Here is a 20,424-nt window from a genome sequence, read left to right as displayed (position 1 = left end):
ATTAGATGCTGCTGTTGGAATCTTACAAAAATAACGATGGGAAAGCGCTGCATTGTGTTTGGATGTTCAAATCCATATACGACAGGACGTTCAGTTCAGGAATTTCCAAGAAATGACACTACAGTGGGTGAGGTTTGTGCAAATGAAGCGGGCGACAAATACTTCATGTCACCAACTAATAATAAATCTGATTAAGTGTTCACCACCACCAGAACGACCACATGGGAATTATTGGAGCAAAAAAGAAACCCACTGATTTAATAAATGTTTGATCAGACATTGACAGTTAGTCGATTCCCGTTATCACCCACTTCATATTTTCTTCCAATAATTACACTGAATAAGTGTACGTTTTAAAGATTATAGTTCTGCATTTATTGGAGGTACAGGTCAATATTTTCCCGGTATTTTGCAGCAGCCAGCTTAGAATAAAAATCCACAAACCAGTCTGTTTCTCCGATTCTCTCTGGCTGGTGGTGCGCTATCGGCGCTGAGCAGAGGTGGTGGTGGGGAGGTTTGAAGAAACGCTCCAGTACGCTATTCACCACATCTCAACATTTTCCTGTCCTAAGAAACCGCAACAAAATGTACGAAACTCATTCTTGAGGAGGTCTCAGGGCAGGTCCATCAATCCAACTCCATCAAGAAATGTCTAAAACATCACAAACTTGGAAGTTTTAACTAAAGAGGTTTGAGCATGAAAGTCTTACCAAGGCTATATCATTTTATTCAACTTTTAAACCCTGGAGCATTACTGTAAAAAGTCACTGGTTAATCCACTTTCCCGAAGCGTTTGTGGTGTTCACATGCAATCAGGTCAGACTGTATTAAAGGTGACATATTATACTTCTTTTACACAAGTTGACACAGTTCTCTGAGGTCTGAATGAAATGTCTGGGACGTGCTTTGGTCAAAATACCACAAGGATAAAGCACCACAGCTCCCTTCTCCTCCTGTCTAAACAGCCGATTTGACCGAGTGCCTGTTTCTTTAAATGATAATGAGCCACTGATCACCCCACCCCCTTTTCCACCAGCCAATCAGGAAACACTTTCTTCATGAACATCCGTTTGCAAAGGCGGTTCTCAAGCCATGAGCGGAGATATAATTAGGCTTGACGGTGTGCCGCTGCGCTGATGAACCTCCCATGTTGTTTTCATCTGGCCTTTAAAGGACATTTAAAAGTGTTCACATAAAACGAGGGTCGATTCAAGAATAAATAACATTTATGGAATATATTGTTAATTTTGTGCGCCGTTGTGATGAGCTTTTACTTTAAAACGTTGTGTAACGAAATACACCAATTTCACGGGCACCGCCATCTTGGGTTTTTTTTTTAGTGATATTCGTCACCAGTCCATGTGCTTTTGTTGTTGTTTCCAGCTTACTCACTGCTCGTTCAATCAGCTTGAAACTCATGATTCCCACCTAGTGGTTGAATTGCACATGTTGACTTGATTTTTCCAATAAAATCAGCTGAACACGGCGGCACGGTGGTGTAGTGGTTAGCGCTGTCGCCTCACAGCAAGAAGGTCCGGGTTCGAGCCCCGTGGCCGGCGAGGGCCTTTCTGTGTGGAGTTTGCATGTTCTCCCCGTGTCTGCGTGGGTTTCCTCCGGGTGCTCCGGTTTCCCCCACAGTCCAAAGACATGCAGGTTAGGTTAACTGGTGACTCTAAATTGACCGTAGGTGTGAATGTGAGTGTGAATGGTTGTCTGTGTCTATGTGTCAGCCCTGTGATGACCTGGCAACTTGTCCAGGGTGTACCCCGCCTTTCGCCCGTAGTCAGCTGGGATAGGCTCCAGCTTGCCTGCGACCCTGTAGAACAGGATAAAGCGGCTAGAGATAACGAGATGAGATCAGCTGAACACTTTGCCATCTAGTGCCCACGAAAGATCGGATCACTGAGGAGAATTTTGTACCCTTCCTAAAAACAAGAGTGCTCTGAGAGCACGATATCCCCCGCTGGCAACTAGGCCATCTCATCTCATCTCATCTCATTATCTCTAGCCGCTTTATCCTTCTACAGGGTCGCAGGCAAGCTGGAGCCTATCCCAGCTGACTACGGGCGAAAGGCGGGGTACACCCTGGACAAGTCGCCAGGTCATCACAGGGCTGACACATAGACACAGACAACCATTCACACTCACATTCACACCTACGGTCAATTTAGAGTCACCAGTTAACCTAACCTGCATGTCTTTGGACTGTGGGGGAAACCGGAGCACCCGGAGGAAACCCACGCGGACACGGGGAGAACATGCAAACTCCACACAGAAAGGCCCTCGCCGGCCCCGGGGCTCGAACCCAGGACCTTCTTGCTGTGAGGCGACAGCGCTAACCACTACACCACCGTGCCGCCCGCAACTAGGCCATAACTCTGGTAAAATGCGACTGAATCGAATGAAATTGCAATATGCGTATTACTGACGTATAACAAAGAATCCTGCCAAGTTTTGTGAAATTCCTCCAAAAATCGTGAGAGGAATTGATTTCAGAAGGCGAGTACCCTTCCCGGGACGGGCACAAGGATATCGCCATGACATAATCCCTCTTCAGGCCTTTTGGCCAGCGGGGGATAAAAATTGTGAAGGAAGTTGATTTCAGAAAGCAAGCACACCTTGATGAAACTGCCAAAAGTACAAGTTTGTTAATAATCAAGGGCAGAACTCTAGTAAAATCTGCCCAAATTAAATGAAATTTCAATATGCATATAACTGTCAAGTTTGGTGAAATTCCTCCACAAATTGTGAGAGGAGTTGATTTCAGAAGAATGTACACCCTCATGAAATTGTCAAAGGACAAGTTATTTAATCAAGGGTCGAAACTCTGGTAAAATTCTCACAAACGAAATTAAATCGCAATATGCGCATTACCGTCATATAACAAGGTCTTTTGCCAAGCTTCAAGAAACTCGTCCAAAAATTGTGAGAGGAGCTGAAGTCAGAAGGCGAGCGCACCTTCATGAAATTGTCAAGTATAATTTTATCAATCAAGGGCTGTAACTCTGGTAAAACGTGACCCAATTGAACAAAATAATATACGTACTAATGACATACAACAATGCCTTCTGCCAAGTTTCGCTAAATTCCTCCAAAAATTGTGAGAGGAGTTGATTTCAGAAGGAAAACACACTCTCGTGAAATTGTCAAAGTACAATTTTGTTAATCAAGGGCTGTAACTCTGGTAAAATGTGACCCAATTTAATCAAATTACAATATGCGTATTACCGACATATAGCAAAGAATCCTGCCAAGTTTTGTGAAATTCCTCCAAAAATTATGAGAGGAGTTGATTTCAGAAGGTGAGCACCCTTCCCGGGACGGACGGAAATCGCCATGACATAATCCCTCTTCGGGCCTTTCGGCCAGCGGGGGATAATCAGTGATTTTTCAAAACAGATTTTCATTGAGGCGGCACGGTGGTGTACTGGTTAGCGCTGTCGCCTCACAGCAAGAAGGTCCAGGTTCGAGCCCCGTGGCCGGCGAGGGCCTTTCTGTGCGGAGTTTGCATGTTCTCCCGTGTCCGCGTGGGTTTCCTCCGGGTGCTCCGGTTTCCCCCACAGTCCAAAGACATGCAGGTTAGGTTAACTGGTGACTCTAAATTGACCGTGAATGTGAATGGTTGTCTGTGTCTATGTGTCAGCCCTGTGATGACCTGGCGACTTGTCCAGGGTGTACCCCGCCTTTCGCCCGTAGTCAGCTGGGATAGGCTCCAGCTTGCCTGCGACCTTGTAGAAGGATAAAGCGGCTACAGATAATGAGATGAGATTTTCATAGAGAAAAATAAATAAATAAATAAATAAAATAATGAGGTGTATAAATCTCAGTAATACTGTTTTGAAGAGAATTAACAAAACTTTGACCCTCTTACATACAGCGCATCCGAGCACCACCGTCATTAGTCATGCTTGGTGTCCACAATTTAAAGTGAACACACCCGCTAAAGCCTGGCTTTTAATGTTTAAGCACAAGGGATGGACCAATTTCATTGATGGATTACTTTTAAGCCTTCTAGGTGCAGAATTGTGATCTACAAGAAGACGCCTTTATCTGTAATTCTTACCCTGATACTCAATTCTCTAAACCTCTTCATTTTTGGCTTTTTGGGCCGTTAATTTCTGATTGAAGTTTTTTCTCATGAATGGAAAATTAAACCAATGGAAAATGATTGCTGGTTTGTGACCGGGGCAATGGACAGAAATGGAGAGTTTATAAAAACACTAGATTTTCAAAAATGTTCATGACTGGTTTTTTTAAGACATATTTACAAAATTAAAAACACATTTTCAATTCAGATCTTCACGCTCTAATTATACAACATCTCCTGTGTCCAAAATCACCCACTCGTTCATTACTCCCTACACACTATATAGGGAATTACTATACACAGGACTATATAGTGAGCTCTTTAAAATAAACAAACAAACAGAACACACCACTTTTGGACACTACTCTAGCACGCTGGTATTTACGTCGTTACTGTCGCACAATTAAAAAACATGCCAGATCAGTTGGCTGGTGGGTTTTCAAAATAATAAATACATGTTATTTACCAGCTGGGAGGTCAGTATCGTGAAATACCATGACCGAGGTCTTGAAAGTACTGAGCGAGGCCCTCTGGGCCGAGGTCAGTATTCAAGGCCGAGGTCACAGTATTTCACCATACGGACCGACCTTAAGCTGGTAAATAATACATTTATTTTTTCTTTAACAAATTCTAACAGAAACCGAGAGCGCCTGAAAGGAAAAACCGAGCCGCCGTTCTGAATCCTCATTCACGGCTGTAATGCAAATTGCTTCCTCCTCAGTATACAAGTGCACTTCCATGGCAGGGGAGAAAAAAAAAAAAAACATTTTGCCGCCTATGTAGTCCCCTCTTTATACAAATGGGAGTCATTCAGGATTCAGCCATGTTTTTGCTCGGCGTGAGCAAATTACAGGTTTTTAGCTTTCTCCTGAAATGTTTTTTTTTTTTTAATTTCTTCTTCCTCAGGGTAGTAAAACTCGCCTTCGCTGCGAAGACAGTCGTTATCACTATCCATGATGTAAAATTTACGCTATTCTCCTGAGAAATGCTGGCAAAAATTTATAAGATTTTTGATAATCTTATAAATAAATCTTATAAAAAAAATGTTGACAAAAAAATTCTACTATGTTTTTTTGTTGTTGTGAACGAGTGAGTTGCCAGAGGTCCATAATCGGGGTCCGTAACCGGGGCCCGTACCGTAGGATACACACCCACTCGCCAGCCAATCAGAGTGCAGGATTTGGACCGCGAAGAAAATAAATGCATGTATTTGTGTGATAAATCTATATTATACTGAGCATATTTCCCATACAAAATGTTGTGTGTCTGCTGGATCTTTCGGTTCTTTTAAATCAAGGCTGAATACTTTCTTCTTTGCCGCTGCCCTTCATTAAATCAAATTTGAGGCTTTTGATTTGATTTCTTTCAGCGCGACCGCAATGCATGATGGGATATATTGCTTTGGTTAGTGACCATTGGTTGTACACTACTTTTCATGATGCATTGTAGGATAATTTGAGTGCACTATATAGGGTGTAAATAATCCTCACTATACATTCGGACAGCACTACAAAACAGCGACCTCACTATATAGTGAGCAGGGACTGATTTCAGACACACAGTATGACAACTACTTAAAAAAAAAAATTTAAATACAACCCCGATTCCAAAAAAGTTGGGACAAATTACAAATTGTAAATAAAAACGGAATGCAATGATGTGGAAGTTTCAAAATTCCATATTTTATTCAGAATAGAACATAGATGACATATCAAATGTTTAAACTGAGAAAATGTATCATTTAAAGACAAAAATTAGGTGATTTTAAATTTCATGACAACAACACATCTCAAAAAAAGTTGGGACAAGGCCATGTTTACCACTGTGAGACATCCCCTTTTCTCTTTACAACAGTCTGTAAACGTCTGGGGACTGAGGAGACAAGTTGCTCAAGTTTAGGGATAGGAATGTTAACACATTCTTGTCTAATGTAGGATTCTAGTTGCTCAACTGTCTTAGGTCTTTTTTGTCGTATCTTCCGTTTTATGATGCACCAAATGTTTTCTATGGGTGAAAGATCTGGACTGCAGGCTGGCCAGTTCAGTACCCGGACCCTTCTTCTATGCAGCCATGATGCTGTAATTGCAGTATGTGGTTTGGCATTGTCATGTTGGAAAATGCAAGGTCTTCCCTGAAAGAGACGTCGTCTGGATGGGAGCATATGTTGCTCTAGAACCTGGATATACCTTTCAGCATTGATGGTGTCTTTCCAGATGTGTAAGCTGCCCATGCCACACGCACTAATGCAACCCCATACCATCAGAGATGCAGGCTTCTGAACTGAGCGCTGATAACAACTTGGGTCGTCCTTCTCCTCTTTAGTCCGAATGACACAGCGTCCCTGATTTCCCTAAAGAACTTCAAATTTTGATTCATCTGACCACAGAACAGTTTTCCACTTTGCCACAGTCCATTTTAAATGAGCCTTGGCCCAGAGAAGACATCTGCGCTTCTCGATCATGTTTAGATACGGCTTCTTCTTTGAACTATAGAGAGTTTTAGCTGGCAACGGCGGATGGCACGGTGAATTGTGTTCACAGATAATGTTCTCTGGAAATATTCCTGAGCCCATTTTGTGATTTCAAATACAGAAGCATGCCTGTATGTGATGCAGTGCCGTCTAAGGGCCCGAAGATCACGGGCACCCAGTATGGTTTTCCGGCCTTGACCCTTACGCACAGAGATTCTTCCAGATTCTCTGAATCTTTTGATGATATTATGCACTGTAGATGATGATATGTTCAAACTCTTTGCAATTTTACACTGTCGAACTCCTTTCTGATATTGCTCCACTATTTGTCGGTGCAGAATTAGGGGGATTGGTGATCCTCTTCCCATCTTTACTTCTGAGAGCCGCTGCCACTCCAAGATGCTCTTTTTATACCCAGTCATGTTAATGACCTGTTGCCAATTGACCTAATGAGTTGCAATTTGGTCCTCCAGCTGTTCCTTTTTTGTACCTTTAACTTTTCCAGCCTCTTATTGCCCCTGTCCCAACTTTTTTGAGATGTTCTGCTGTCATGAAATTTCAAATGAGCCAATATTTGGCATGAAATTTCAAAATGTCTCACTTTCGACATTTGATATGTTGTCTATGTTCTATTGTGAATACAATATCAGTTTATGAGATTTGTAAATTATTGCATTCCGTTTTTATTTACAATTTGTACTTTGTCCCAACTTTTTTGGAATCGGGGTTGTAAAATAAAATAAAATAAAATAAAAAGGCCGGTCATTGCTAGTATAATTCTAATAAGCTCCACTTATGACACAGAAAGAGGAGCCAAATCTGAACGGCTTTTTATAGCTCACGTTTTCTGAAACGGGCAGCTCAACAGAAACTGACTGTGTGTCTTATTTCAGAGTTTGTAGGCTCCAGATACATGAAATGTATAATGCACAAGCACTCAAAAAGTAAGTTTTTCGTTATTTCAGTAAAGCGTGGTTGGTTACCGACGACGCCCGTCTTACGCAGTCATATAAACCCAACCTCACTGGCATTACATAAACTCTACTACGACTAAAGGTCTACTAGGTTCCCGACAAGCAGCTCGAGCAATTCCATCCTTTACAGTTGATTTGATGAGCTACTAAAACCTCACTTTATATCTGCCTCGCTTTGTCACGTCATAAATAGATCCATGTTCCAGTGATGTGTATGGAAACTATTGGAAGCTGCTGGAAACTCACTGGTCCCATGTTAAATAATGGCTCTCTCGATGCCAGAGGCTCATCACAGAGAAGGCTGGCAAATATACATATATTTTTTAATAGACGTCACCATCCAAATACAGCTTAATAAGAAGCACAGAGGGCAAACAATTACGTGAACACCAAAGCTAATAAATGATCATGGTGTGCAAGGGCTTCAAGAGGGACACACCAAATGGCGGGTTAAAATAGTGAATGCGATTAACACAATACGCGCTTCGTTCATCATAGGAGCACTGTTGCTAGGCAACAAGCCAACTAATGAATAGGATAAATGATTTGGCTAAGCACAGATCGTGCTAATGCTCAGTGACGGTAAGAATGACACAAAACTGCCAAGAACATCTACATTTTAATATCTCTAATGCACCATATGACCAACATCAGTGTTTATACTTTGCATAAACTGCTAACTGATGGAGAATTCTGTGTGCACGCCGCCATATTTACAAAACACAGACATGAAGTTGAAAAATATACAGTTGTGGTCAGAAGTTTACATACAGTGACATGAATGTCATGGCAATATTTGGGCTTTCAGTAATTTCTTTGAACTGTTCTTTTTCTGTGGCAGAATGTACAGCATACATCTTTAATTAAAAAAAAAAACAAACAAAAAAAAAAAAAAAACCCACCCCACTAGAATTTGTTTTAATTTTCTTTGGGTTTTCTGAAATCAGCACAGGGTCAAAAATATACATACAGCACACCTAATATTTGGGTAAAATGTCTCTTCACAAGATTCACCTTGACCAAACATTTTTGTTTACCATGAACAAGCTTCTGGCAGAATTCTGGTTGGATATTTCATGACTCTTCATGGTAGAATTCAATGAAAATTTGGGTTTGTTTTTTTTCCCCTCTTGCCATGGACTCGACTTATAAGCACGGTCCATATATCTTCAATAGGGTTGAAGTCAGGGCTTGTTTTAAGCTTAAATGTTAGCCTGCTTTATCCTCCACAACCAGCTCTGATGCGTTTGGGTTCATTGCCCTGTTGTAACACCCAAGTCCCAAGTCGTGTTCAAGTTTCTGATGGTTTATGCTGAAGAATTCTGAGGTAGTCCTCCTCCTTCATTATTCCATCCACTTTGTGCAATGAACCAGTTCCACTGGCAGCAAAACAGCCCCAGAGCATGATGATCCTACCACCACCACCAGCTGGTACAGTGTCCCTCTGTCCATGGTGGTCATTGTGGCCAAGCAACTCAATCTTTGTCTCATCTAACCATACAGCTATCCTCCACAAGGCTTTTTTCTTTGTCCGTGTGGTCAGCTTCAAACTTTCAAGCTTAACTAAGGTGTCAATTTTGGAGCAGGGGGTTATTTCTTGGATAGCAGCCTCTTAGTCCATGGTGATCTGAACTGTTGACAGCGATCCATCAGCTTCCAGTTCATAGCAGGGCTGTGCCATGGTAGTTCCCGACCATCCAAACCAATTTCCTTTCAGCTGAGGGTGACAGTTTGAGTTTTCTTGAAGCAGAGTGGCTTGGCAAAGTGACTACACCTCACAATAACTTGGATACAATTGTTTGAGCTGATCTTGGAATTTGCAGTTGTTAAGAAATGGCTCCAAGAGACATTCCAGAGTTGTGTACATCAGTGATCCTCTTTCTCAGATCTGCACTGAGCTCCTTGGACTTTCCCATTTTACTGTGTTGGTCAATCCAATGAGTGCTGTAAACAAACCCTTTTTTTTGAAGGCACAGAGAAGCTACCAGCTGTAATCAATCAATCAATCAATCAAACAGGAAGTTAAGAGACCTCGGCAAGATAAGAGACATTTTGGAAGTTTCAGCACCTCTGAATTAATAATCGAAGTGAGCGTGTGTAAATGTTTGACCCTGTATGTATATATTTTTGACCCTGTGTTGATTACAGAAAACGCAAAGAAAATTAAAACTTGTGCACCAAATTCTAGTGGGTTTTTTTTTATTAAAAGAAGTATGCTGTACAATTAATTCTGCCACAGAAAAAGAACAGTTCAAAGAAATTACTGAAAGCCCAAATACTGCCATGACATTCATATCCAAGATGACATTCATGACACTGTATGTAAACCTCTGACCTCAACTAAGTATTGAGAAGGCTTACTAAAATGGACACATTTGCGCATTTCATTTACATTTATGCTCATTTCTCAGTTCTCACATCACAGCGGGGGTGAATAAGGATGTCACACGCCTCTCACAAAGGAGCAGAAGCTGCAATGGTGGTGTAGGGTGGAGCAGTTACCTATGAGCTGGGAACTGCCCCATATGAAGGGCAGAAACTGAAAGTCGTCGAGCCCCCACACGCCCTGACTCCCCGCCGGCTCCATCCGGTACGTCTTCTGCAGCTTCCGCATCACATGCAGGTACCTGGACCAATCACAGCACACAGATCGATATGCAAACGAGCACATGTTGGATTTGACCTTCCTGCCAGCCCAAAAGCTCAGAGATATTTGGGCAGATTTGTGCTACCCAACAAGCAAAAGCATACAAACAAACAGCATGCACCTTCAGGGACGCTGTAGTGTACGTATATTATAAAAAGTCTCTTATTTATTTCTATATTAGAAACCACTCTAAAACACGTTAAATATATTTCTGTTGAAACACTTGTGCTGTATTTAGGCCAGTATATGCTACACATTTTTTCGCAGACACGATGAATGAAACCCTGACAGTCTTTTGCTATCCCTCTGTACAATTCTCCAGCATTCTGCACCATAAAGGAGTACTGACAAAACGTTGCTGTTATAAATCCTTAGCTTAGTCTTCTCTGTGTATCGAATCAAGCACTATATGAACGGACAGGTCAACGCGACATCATGACACAAGTTAAAAGGAAAGATGGAATGGTTAGGGCATGTGATATGCAAAGATCCAGAGAATATAACAAGACAAGCGTTGAAGAGGACACCTGATGACGGAAAGAGGAAGACCAAAAGACACCTGGAGGCGTACCATCGAGAAAGAATTCAAGAGCATCCAAAAGACCTGGGGACAGATCAAAAAGAAAGCAAAGAACAGAGAAGACTGGAAAATCTTGGTGGAGGCGCTATGTGCCACCTAGGCACAAATGGCGAAGGAGGAGGATGTGTGCTGTATTTAGAGATTCCGGCACTAATATGTTGGTTGGTGCTCCATTTCCGGTCATTTCTTTGTGAAATCTGTGGTTATGTGCTGCACTGGTGACATGGCAGGACATTGCTAGCGCAGTTAATGAAATTTAATTGGAGGGGAAAAAAAAATGTAATCGATATCAAATGGTCAAATTTCTCAGTCAGCTCCTAAAAGCAAAAACAGCAAGAGCTTCTTTTCCTCGCTCACTATTTTCCAGCAACATTTAATGTCATATTAATGAGAACTCCAGTGTCGAAGCATAGGACTAAAACACCGGTGCGAACACTGGACTCGAAGTTCCAGAAGGCAGTGCAGCTCTATGAGTTACGGTAGAGACTCGACTTGGTAAGCTACAAGATCATGAACGTGATGTCGTTGGTGGTACTAGCATGAAAAGTTGAAGCTTCGGAAGCTGACCTGTGAGCAGAGTTCACAGGGTAGGAGGTGGAATTAGGAATAAAGTGCTGCTGCATTGCTCTCGTATACCCCTTTTCCAACATCAGGGAACGACGTCTGTTCTGATTCGGGCACCAAATTTTGAACCGTTCAGAGTATTTCGACCAAAAATAACTTTGTTCAGAACCTGATAAAGCTGGTTTCCAGCTAGAACCAAATTTAGCTGGTTTGTCCAGCATGGATTGTGATGACATCAGTGGGCGTGTCGTTAGTTTGTAGAAGAAGCAGAATGCAGCAATGGAACAGGATACATCTTCAGGAAGAGGGGGGAAAAAAAAAAATCAAAAACATATCTGCAATAACAGAAGAAAAGCTCGCAGGTAATCACTGCACATCGCCACTACTGTTTACTCCAATTATGAATTATATTCTATGGACACGAGTGTTTTACTGGGAAATACGCCACTTGTATTTTTTATATTAACGACATCCGGGACATGGAGAACACAAACTGTGGCACAAATCTCTGTACATCAGTTATGAGGATGGTGAGGAATTGTTCTGATAAATTTGGATACTTTTCCCCCCTTTGTGAATGTGTCTATATAATAAAAAGAAAGAAAAAAAAAAAAAAAAAAACACACTGGCTTGAAGATATGAAGTTTATCTTCTCGTGTCGAAATACATCGTGGACCTGAGCGACACATTTCCCAATATTTCACTCGGATGACATCACTCTCGGTGTTTTCCCGCTGACTGCACGCATGTTGTCAAAATGGTGAACGGGTCCAAAATTACAATTCTTTTTATTACAGTAACTCGGGCATTTTTTGTGGTGGTATAGTGGTTAGCGCTGTCGCCTCACAGCAAGAAGGTTCTGGGTTCGAGCCCAGTGACCGACAGGGGCTTTTCTGTGGGGCGTTTGCATGTTCTCCCCGTGTGTGTGTGTGCGCGCACGTGCGCGCGCACGGGTTTCCTCCGGGTGCTCCGGTTTCCCCCACAGTCCAAAGACATGCAGGTTAGGTTAACTGGTGACTCTAAATTGACCGTAGGTGTGAATGTGAGTGTGAATGGTTGTTTGTCTCTATGTGCAGCCCTGCAATGATCTGGCGACTTGTCCAGGGTGGACCCCGCCTCTCGCCCATAGTCAGCTAGGATAGGCTCCAGCTTGGCCGCGACCCTGCACAGGATAAGCGCTTATGGATAATGGATGGATGGGACTTTTGTGGATGTGTCTATATAATATAAAGAACATTACACGGTGGCACGAAGATATGAAGTTTATCTTCTCGTGTTGAAAAATATTTTTCACTTGTGAATACAACAGTTCCACTCACAACTGCTGAAAACACGGGCCCGTTTGCTAGCTGGCACCCAGGCTCAAAGAATCCTGAACGGAACCAGTTCAAGATCCCGTTCCCTGTTGGTCTAAAAGGGGTATTATATGAAATGGGATCTGAAGCCCACTAGTGCTACTATCAGCAGGGAGCCGAATGGCATTATGGGTAATGTAGGAAACCATTAACTAATATGAGGACAGGACCAACATGTGGGTGAAAGACAAACAAAATGAAACCTTTTGGTGTTGCTGCTAACCTGTCAAAGACTTTAAAAATGATGGCCAGCTGGTCATCCACTCGCAGAGCTCCTATTTTGCAAAGGCAGCAGAGGAACGCTGCAAAGGCAGCTTCATGACCTGCACACACACACACACACACTTCAGCCTGCATACTATGTGCAGCCAACATGTCACACTTTATTAAAACAGAGCCTGAAGACACTAAAGACAGTGCTGGACTATTGATCTCGGATTTTACGTCTCGCAGCTGATTACGGAGCTCCTGTGCCTTTTTTCTACTTCAACAGTGCCCTCTAGTGGAAGCATTTATAAAGCATGTCTACACACTGGAGTAAATATCCACCCAATTCAATAATCACTTTTACGCAACTGTTTGTTTAATAACAGTTTCATAATATCCAAAAAAAAATGATGGTTTTAAACAATTAAGAACACCTCATTTTTAAACAATATTTCTTGGAGCAGTACTTGCATGCATTCGCTGCAAGTGACAGCAAAAACTATTAATGCTTGACTGAAAAAAAATAAAACCTTTTTGAAATGTAGTCTGAAACAACAAAACGTACACCATTCCTCCAAAATAATCTTTGAAAACTCAGACAGACAAATTTGTGAAAGTGAGCAAAACAGAGAGAGGAAAGAAATTAAAGAAATAGCCGGTGACTCTGCTTGCTCAGAAGCATTTATCAAACGGGGTGGGAGGGCTCACCGAGTGGGTCGACGAGGACGGAAATAACATGCCGTGGCCTTAAGACACTAGAACTCAAAACGAGTGGGGTCATTCCATAGCAAATGAACTAACATTTTTTTTTTTTACTTTCACGCTCAAAAATTTTAATTTTCTTTAAAGGAACAGTCCACCGTACTTCCATAATGAAATATGCTCTTATCTGAATTGAGACGAGCTGCTCCGTACCTCTCCGAGCTTTGCACGACGTCCCAGTCAGTCAGACGCAGTCAGACGCGCTGTCACTCCTGTTAGCAATGTAGCTAGGCTCAGTATGGCCAATGGTATTTTTTGGGGCTGTAGTTAGATGCGACCAAACTCTTCTGCGTTTTTCCTGTTTACATAGGTTTATATGACCAGTGATATGAAACAAGTTCAGTTACACAAATTGAAATGTAGCGATTTTCTATGCTATGGAAAGTGTGCACTATAATGACAGGCGTACTAACACCTTCTGCGTGCTTCGGCAGCGCATTGATATCTGAGCTCCGTATCAATGCGCTGTCGAAGCGCGCAGAAGGTGTTAGTACGACTGTCATTATAGTGCGGACTTTCCATAGCATAGAAAATCGCTACGTTTCAATTTGTGTAACTGAACTTGTTTCATATCACTGGTCATATAAACCTATGTAAACAGGAAAAACGCAGAAGAGTTTGGTCGCATCTAACTACAGCCCCAAAAAATACCATTGGCCATACTGAGCCTAGCTACATTGCTAACAGGAGTGACAGCGCGTCTGACTGCGTCTGACTGACTGGGAGGTCGCGCAAAGCTCGGACAGGTACGGAGCAGCTCGTCTCAATTCAGATAAGAGCATATTTCATTATGGAAATACGGTGGACTGTTCCTTTAAACTTTTTTGGATGAAGGGGACATGTATTCTGAGCCTAACTGCCAAGTTTTAAAGCTGAAATGTTACTATTAGCAGAGATAAACTACTGGTTTGGGGTCAGGGGGTCAATTTTAAGAAAACAAACATATTTCTGGAGCCATTTGGAGGACTCCGTATGCTCACTTATAGACTATTCAGGTAAACTATTTTTTTTCTTCCCTCTAGTCCTATAGTACATACACTTCTGAAAGATACTGTATAGTTTGAACTTTGTCACCACCTTCCAACTATTTACAGTAGGTCAGAAATTTAAAGTAAATAAATAAAGTTAATTAAAAAAAAATTTAAAATAAAAATCACGACGCGAATTCGCGAGTTTTTTTTCTCCACTAGTTTTAAAGAGCTGTTTACTAGAAAACTAAGCGAGTCTCAGACATGCCACTTGGTGACCAAAGTCTCAGTAAACTTTTCAGGCCAGGGCTATGTTAATATAGTTCTAAGACAGCATATGGCTGATATTCAGGTGCCCAAAGTTGGCCCCAGCTGGAAAATTAACAAATTTGCCTTATTTCATGGGGGGTCCAGCTCAGAAGGCCCACAACTTAGCGATTTGGAAAGTTGGGTACATTTAGACTAGGGGCTAAAGCCTAACGTGTGTGAAAACTGGCAATGGAAAAATGATCCCTGTGGTTTTATGAAGCATTGCTTCTACATATACATGTACAGTGTGAAATGCACCAAATTCCATGTTCAGGCATGTTTGTGGTATTGTAATAGAGCCCACAAGATAGCGGCATCCCTGAATATATTATTCTCTGCTTGTAATTTTACTTGGGGAACAATATAATTTCTGAAAAAAAAAAAAGTCATCTTGGACCATAAATATCTGACGCTAGGCTTTTAAAAAAAAAAAAAAAGCAGCTTGTCGATAACTATAGAATGTGACTTGGATTTGGCCGTTACAGCGGCTGCTGATAAAATGTGTACAATGTGTCTTGGTATGGTTATTGGACTTTTACATGATATTAAAAGCATTGAAATTAGTGGCCAAATAGATTAGATTAAACTTTATTGATCCCTTTGGGAGGGTTCCCTCAGGGAAATTAAAATTCCAGCACCATCATTACAGGATAAACAGAGAAAACTTCTAGATAAATTAAATTTTTACATATACAAATATAAAAAAGAATAAAGATATGGGAAAAGAACAAAAGAAAAAAAAAGTCCAGGATTATCCAGTATTGCTTTTTGTCAGGCTAGGCTACTGCTCCTTCCCATCCTCGGGCCTCCTGTTACCCCTCCTCCCCCCAGAGAGTGAAAATCAGCTAATTATCTGATGATCCAGCAGTGTTTGTAAGAGATAAATTATCAGTAAACTCGTGTGTAATGCAGAGATACTTGTACCTATGTAAAAATTAAAAAAACTGAAAAAAAAAATCAGTGAAATGCCTGAAAATATTGTGGTACTGGAACAACATAGACACATTACATAGACATTTTAGAGGGAATTACAAGCAGCATATATATGTGTGTGTAATAATACTATTAGAAGAAGAATGTACAAGACAAAAAGTATGTGATTATTGTACACATTTTATCAGCAGTTGCTGTAACGGCCAAATCCAAGTCACATCCTATAGTCATCGACAAGCTTTTTTTAAAGCCTAGCGTCAGATATTTATGGTCCAAGATGACATTTTTTTCAGAAATTATATGATTCAGAAATGATTTTTTCACAGATATGTAACATTGGATCATTTTCCTCAATAAATAAATGACCAAGTATAATATTTTTGTCTCATGTGTTTAACTGGGTTCTCTTTATCTATTTTTAGGACTTGTGTGAAAATCTGATGTTGTTTTAGGTCATATTTATGCAGAAATATAGAAAATTCTAAAGGGTTCACAAATTTTCAAGCACCGCTGTACACACGAATTTCTTTAATATGACAGTTTCATTGCGTGAACACACACATACCTGTGCCGTAATCGATCCTTGTAGAGTTGCCTACAGCTTCTTTCAGGTACATAGCGACCTCTGGAGCAGCAGCATGGAGTTTATCAGGAAGAACTGCAGACACCAGAGCCTCAGCGTCCTACACACACACACACACACACACAAAACTGCTGTATATGTGGACATTTTCACAATAATCATATAAACCATTGAGCACTTTTCCTCGAGACAGTGTGACAGCACGGTGCAGCAACAAGTTTGTGATCATGCATTTGGTTATTTTTCCAAAAGCTGGGCGAGCCATGTTCACTCCTGGGTCATTCAGAGGGTGGAACTAGAAACAACACGGGCTACTGACTGGTCAAATGCAATAGTCACTTGAAAAAAAATGGCTAGAATTGCTTTTGACTTACTGTGAAGCAATGATCAGGATTTTTATTTGAAAGCAATCCAATCGTCTGTTTCGTTACATCACATAAAAGGCAAATAAAACGTAAAATTACACCTTGAAATTCCTCCATTGTTGCTACCAGAGCTAGCCTAGTAAACTAGACCCACCCGCCTAGCGGCCAAAAATATTTTTGCCTAGCGAGTGGGTCTAGCCTCGCACCATATAAACAAAAACACCCCGGGCATCAAATCGTGCCCGCCAATCACAACGCAAGGTTTTTGTTTGGATTCTTTGGGCGGGCTTTTGCAGGAGTGATGACAAAGCTGCGCGACGCTGGAGAAAGCGCAACAGGAAAAATGGCTACGGCTAGAGAACAGCGCACGTTTGACTCCGCTTTGGAATCAGTTTTAGAAGAATTAGACTTGGAGTTTTCATTGAAACATGAGCAGGAAGAGGCTCTCCGCTCATTCCTTTTCAAGAAGGACGTTTTCGCTGTTTTGCCGACCGGCTATGGCAAAAGTCTGATCTACCAGCTGGCTCCGCTCGTAGCCAAAAGGATGGGGCTAGTTTGTGCAGTACGAAGAATTAATAAACAGCTTTGAAACATTACTTTTTGATTGTTTCTTATTTTCCCGTTATTTTAAATTTAAGGGAAATTATTTCACCAAACACCACTAAATAAAAACTCTCAAAAACAGTTTAAGCAAACCCTTGAAAAACACTTGGAAAAAAAATGAGTTATGTGGTACAGACTCCAAACTTGTGGTCATTATCTCCAAACTTCTTAATATCTAGAACCTGTTTATTAATTAATACGCATTTTGAAAAATTATTGATTTCAAGGTCTCCCCCACTGCTTTCTGTCGCTCTGACTACGTCATAGTCACTGTTGCGCTGATTGGTCAAAGCGTTGGCCTATACGCACAGAGACAGTTTGAAAGACAGCGGGTTGTTCCTCCCCCACCCGTCAGAAATGTCTATGGATCGAGGCCAGACTAAATATTCACATTTACTCTGGCTTGCCAGGCTATACCAGAGCCGAAATACGAGCTAAACGGAGATGGAAGATGGATCCTTCAACCATGTTATGAGTGTTGCACAGTTTGTCCACCAGAGGACACAATTCAACTCCATAGTTAGCAACACATTGTCCATATGCATGCCCCCCCCCCCCCTTTTCTTTTAATAATTCATTAGCAGGAGTACTCTAGAGTTTATAATGGATCTGTATTACGTGACATTTTTGAATGTCTAGACACACACTCAGTTAGATGGTGGGTGCATTTCCTGTTAACTTAGTGTAGGTAACTCGTCTTCGTTTTAAGTTTTGGCAGTCAGGTTAGCCATTTTAAACACAGCCGAGTCTAGTCACCTTTTGCTCTGTTCATTTCTTTGGCACCGCCCACATTCTCCCGCCAAGGTGAGACTAGGGCTACGTTCACACTGCATGCTGAAGTGACTCAAATCCGATCTTTTCGCCCATATGTGACCTGTATCCGATCTTTTATTGACAGTTTGAACGACACAGATCCGATTTTTTCAAATCCGACCCAGGCCGTTTGGATATGTGGTGCTAATTCCGATTCCTATCCGCTCTTTTCATATGCGACTTCAGTCTGAACCGCCAGGTCGCATTCATCCGACTTACACATCATCAACAAGCCACAAACGTCACTATTCTGCGCTGAAGTAGGCGGCGGATCTCTCAAAAAGTTACAACAACATGGCGCATAATCACGGGCGCAGATAGAGGGTGGGACGAGTCATATTTAAATTCACCTCGCTCGGTCCCCCCCCCACTTATAGGGAGGAAAAAAACGTCTATGCTGTCTTTCTTTGCATAAGGCAAACCTCACGGAAAAATCAAAAGACTAATTACCATTCGGTTTATTAAGGTGCACAGTAGTGTATACATAGTTGCAACAACTCACATAAAACAAAACAAAGACTGATATTCGGTTGGTTGAGCTGCGCAGACTGCACAGGTTGCGAGCTCGAGCTTGGTTGCTATGGTTACTAACAACAAGTTTGACAGGCATATCGGGGTTGGGGTTGGTTTGCTGGCAGCTTTGTCCCCCCAGTTTTTTGTCCCCCCCAGTTCAAAAAACGTATCTGTGCCCCTGCGCATGACATCAATGCGAGGGACGCTTCGGGCTGTGAAGGTTCTGAATCTTCTCAATGGAAGGACGCAGAGGTTAGGGAGCTGATTTCCATTTGGGAGGATGCAGCTATTCAAGCTAGATTGGATGAGTCATACCGCAACCGGGCGGTTTTACTTCCGTAAACACTGGCCATGCTCACTGCGTGTGACGTCGTCGTATCCTGCAATGCGCATGCGGAACACTTTTAGGTCGCTTTTCGTTCATACTGAGGATCACATACAAGTCGCATATATTTGTTAATGTGAACGACCTCACAAAAAAATCGGATTTCACAAAAAAATCGGAATTGAGCATTAAGCCTTGCAGTGTGAACGTAGCGCAATTTCCCCCGTCATCCTGGTTCTATGGTTGTCGTGTTCTCACTGCCGGTCTTGCTGTATGTATCTAGAAAATAAAAGGTCTGACCATACCTCCAACCTCCTGTCCTACCTCCATTCACCATCACCATCATGCAACCAACCCGCAATCCTAAACTGTTACTGTTCCTGCACTCATCCTCGGCTTTCGCCTTCTGTGGGAACGCAACAATGAGAGAGATATGACTTTTTTCGTCTTTTTATACATTTGACTTATCAAAACTTCAAATTTTTTTTTTTTCATTTTTCTTCAAAGTACTATTTTGAGTTTAAAGGTGGGGTATGAGATTTTTTTCAGGAGTATTTTTTACCATATTGCTTGAAAAGCTCCTCACACCCATGTTGCAAGCAGTACAATAGAAGGTTTGACCCAAAAACGAAATATTTTAATCCAGTCTACAGTGTAAAATAAAGGAAAAACGCCATCCAATCCTATCGAGGTACCACCTCAAAATGATTGGATACCGACACGTCAATCAGACTGAAGCCCGCGAGCAGCCCGGCCCTTCTGTGTGTGTGTGTGTGTGTGTGTGTGTGTGTGTGTGAGAGAGATAGAGAGAGCGAGCAGAGTGTCACACAGAGCGCAGGATTTTGTCAGTGCGCTGCCTCCAAACAACGGGGATTTACACGAAAACAGAAGGAGATATTCACAAAATTCTTTCACAGTGAGTGCCACAAGGATCTCCTGAACACACTGATGTCATTTTTTTGTCTGTAGTGTAAAAACTGAGGTCACTAGAGCGAGTTAAAAACGAGTGACTTTTCTGCTAAGTTTATAATGGCAGTCTATGTGGCTGCGCACCTGTCCTCTCCTCACTTTCAGGCTTCTCATTCAAAAACTGTAAATCCTATCGCTCAGGTAGACACATTGTGTGAATCAGGACAAGTGTGGCTACTACTTTTGAGAAAATTATGTGTGTGGAGTGAAAATTGGGGCTGAAAACACAGTTTAAATGAGAAAGTTTGAGCTATTTTTCCAAGCTCTCTACACTCTCCATTGGTGTGTAATGCAATAGACACCCATGATAAAGGCTGATTTTCTCAGGCTTTATAAGGGAGAGGAGGGGTGGAGACGCGGGGGGTGGGAGCATGGCGAGGGCGGGCGTGTTTCTTTT

At 41.8% G+C, this 20,424-nt stretch overlaps 1 protein-coding gene across 2 annotated transcripts in view; it reads right to left on the bottom strand.

The window, feature by feature from the left end:
- The window catches only part of ptpa (protein phosphatase 2 phosphatase activator), a 54,647-nt gene that overhangs the window by 24,085 nt on the left and 10,138 nt on the right, over positions 1-20,424 (bottom strand). For both annotated transcript variants that reach the window (XM_060912558.1, XM_060912559.1), the window contains exons 5-7: positions 16,422-16,539; positions 12,901-13,000; positions 10,034-10,158 (exon numbers count right to left, since the gene is read on the bottom strand). In XM_060912558.1, the coding sequence (XP_060768541.1) occupies positions 10,034-10,158; positions 12,901-13,000; positions 16,422-16,539 (343 nt within the window). The remainder of the gene's footprint in view (positions 1-10,033; positions 10,159-12,900; positions 13,001-16,421; positions 16,540-20,424) is intronic.

Source organism: Neoarius graeffei, chromosome 28 (genome assembly GCF_027579695.1).
Source record: "Neoarius graeffei isolate fNeoGra1 chromosome 28, fNeoGra1.pri, whole genome shotgun sequence".
NCBI classification, from domain to species: Eukaryota; Metazoa; Chordata; class Actinopteri; order Siluriformes; family Ariidae; genus Neoarius; species Neoarius graeffei.
The sequence above is the reverse complement of the archived record's forward strand: the minus strand, read 5'-3'. Positions and strand labels throughout refer to the sequence as shown.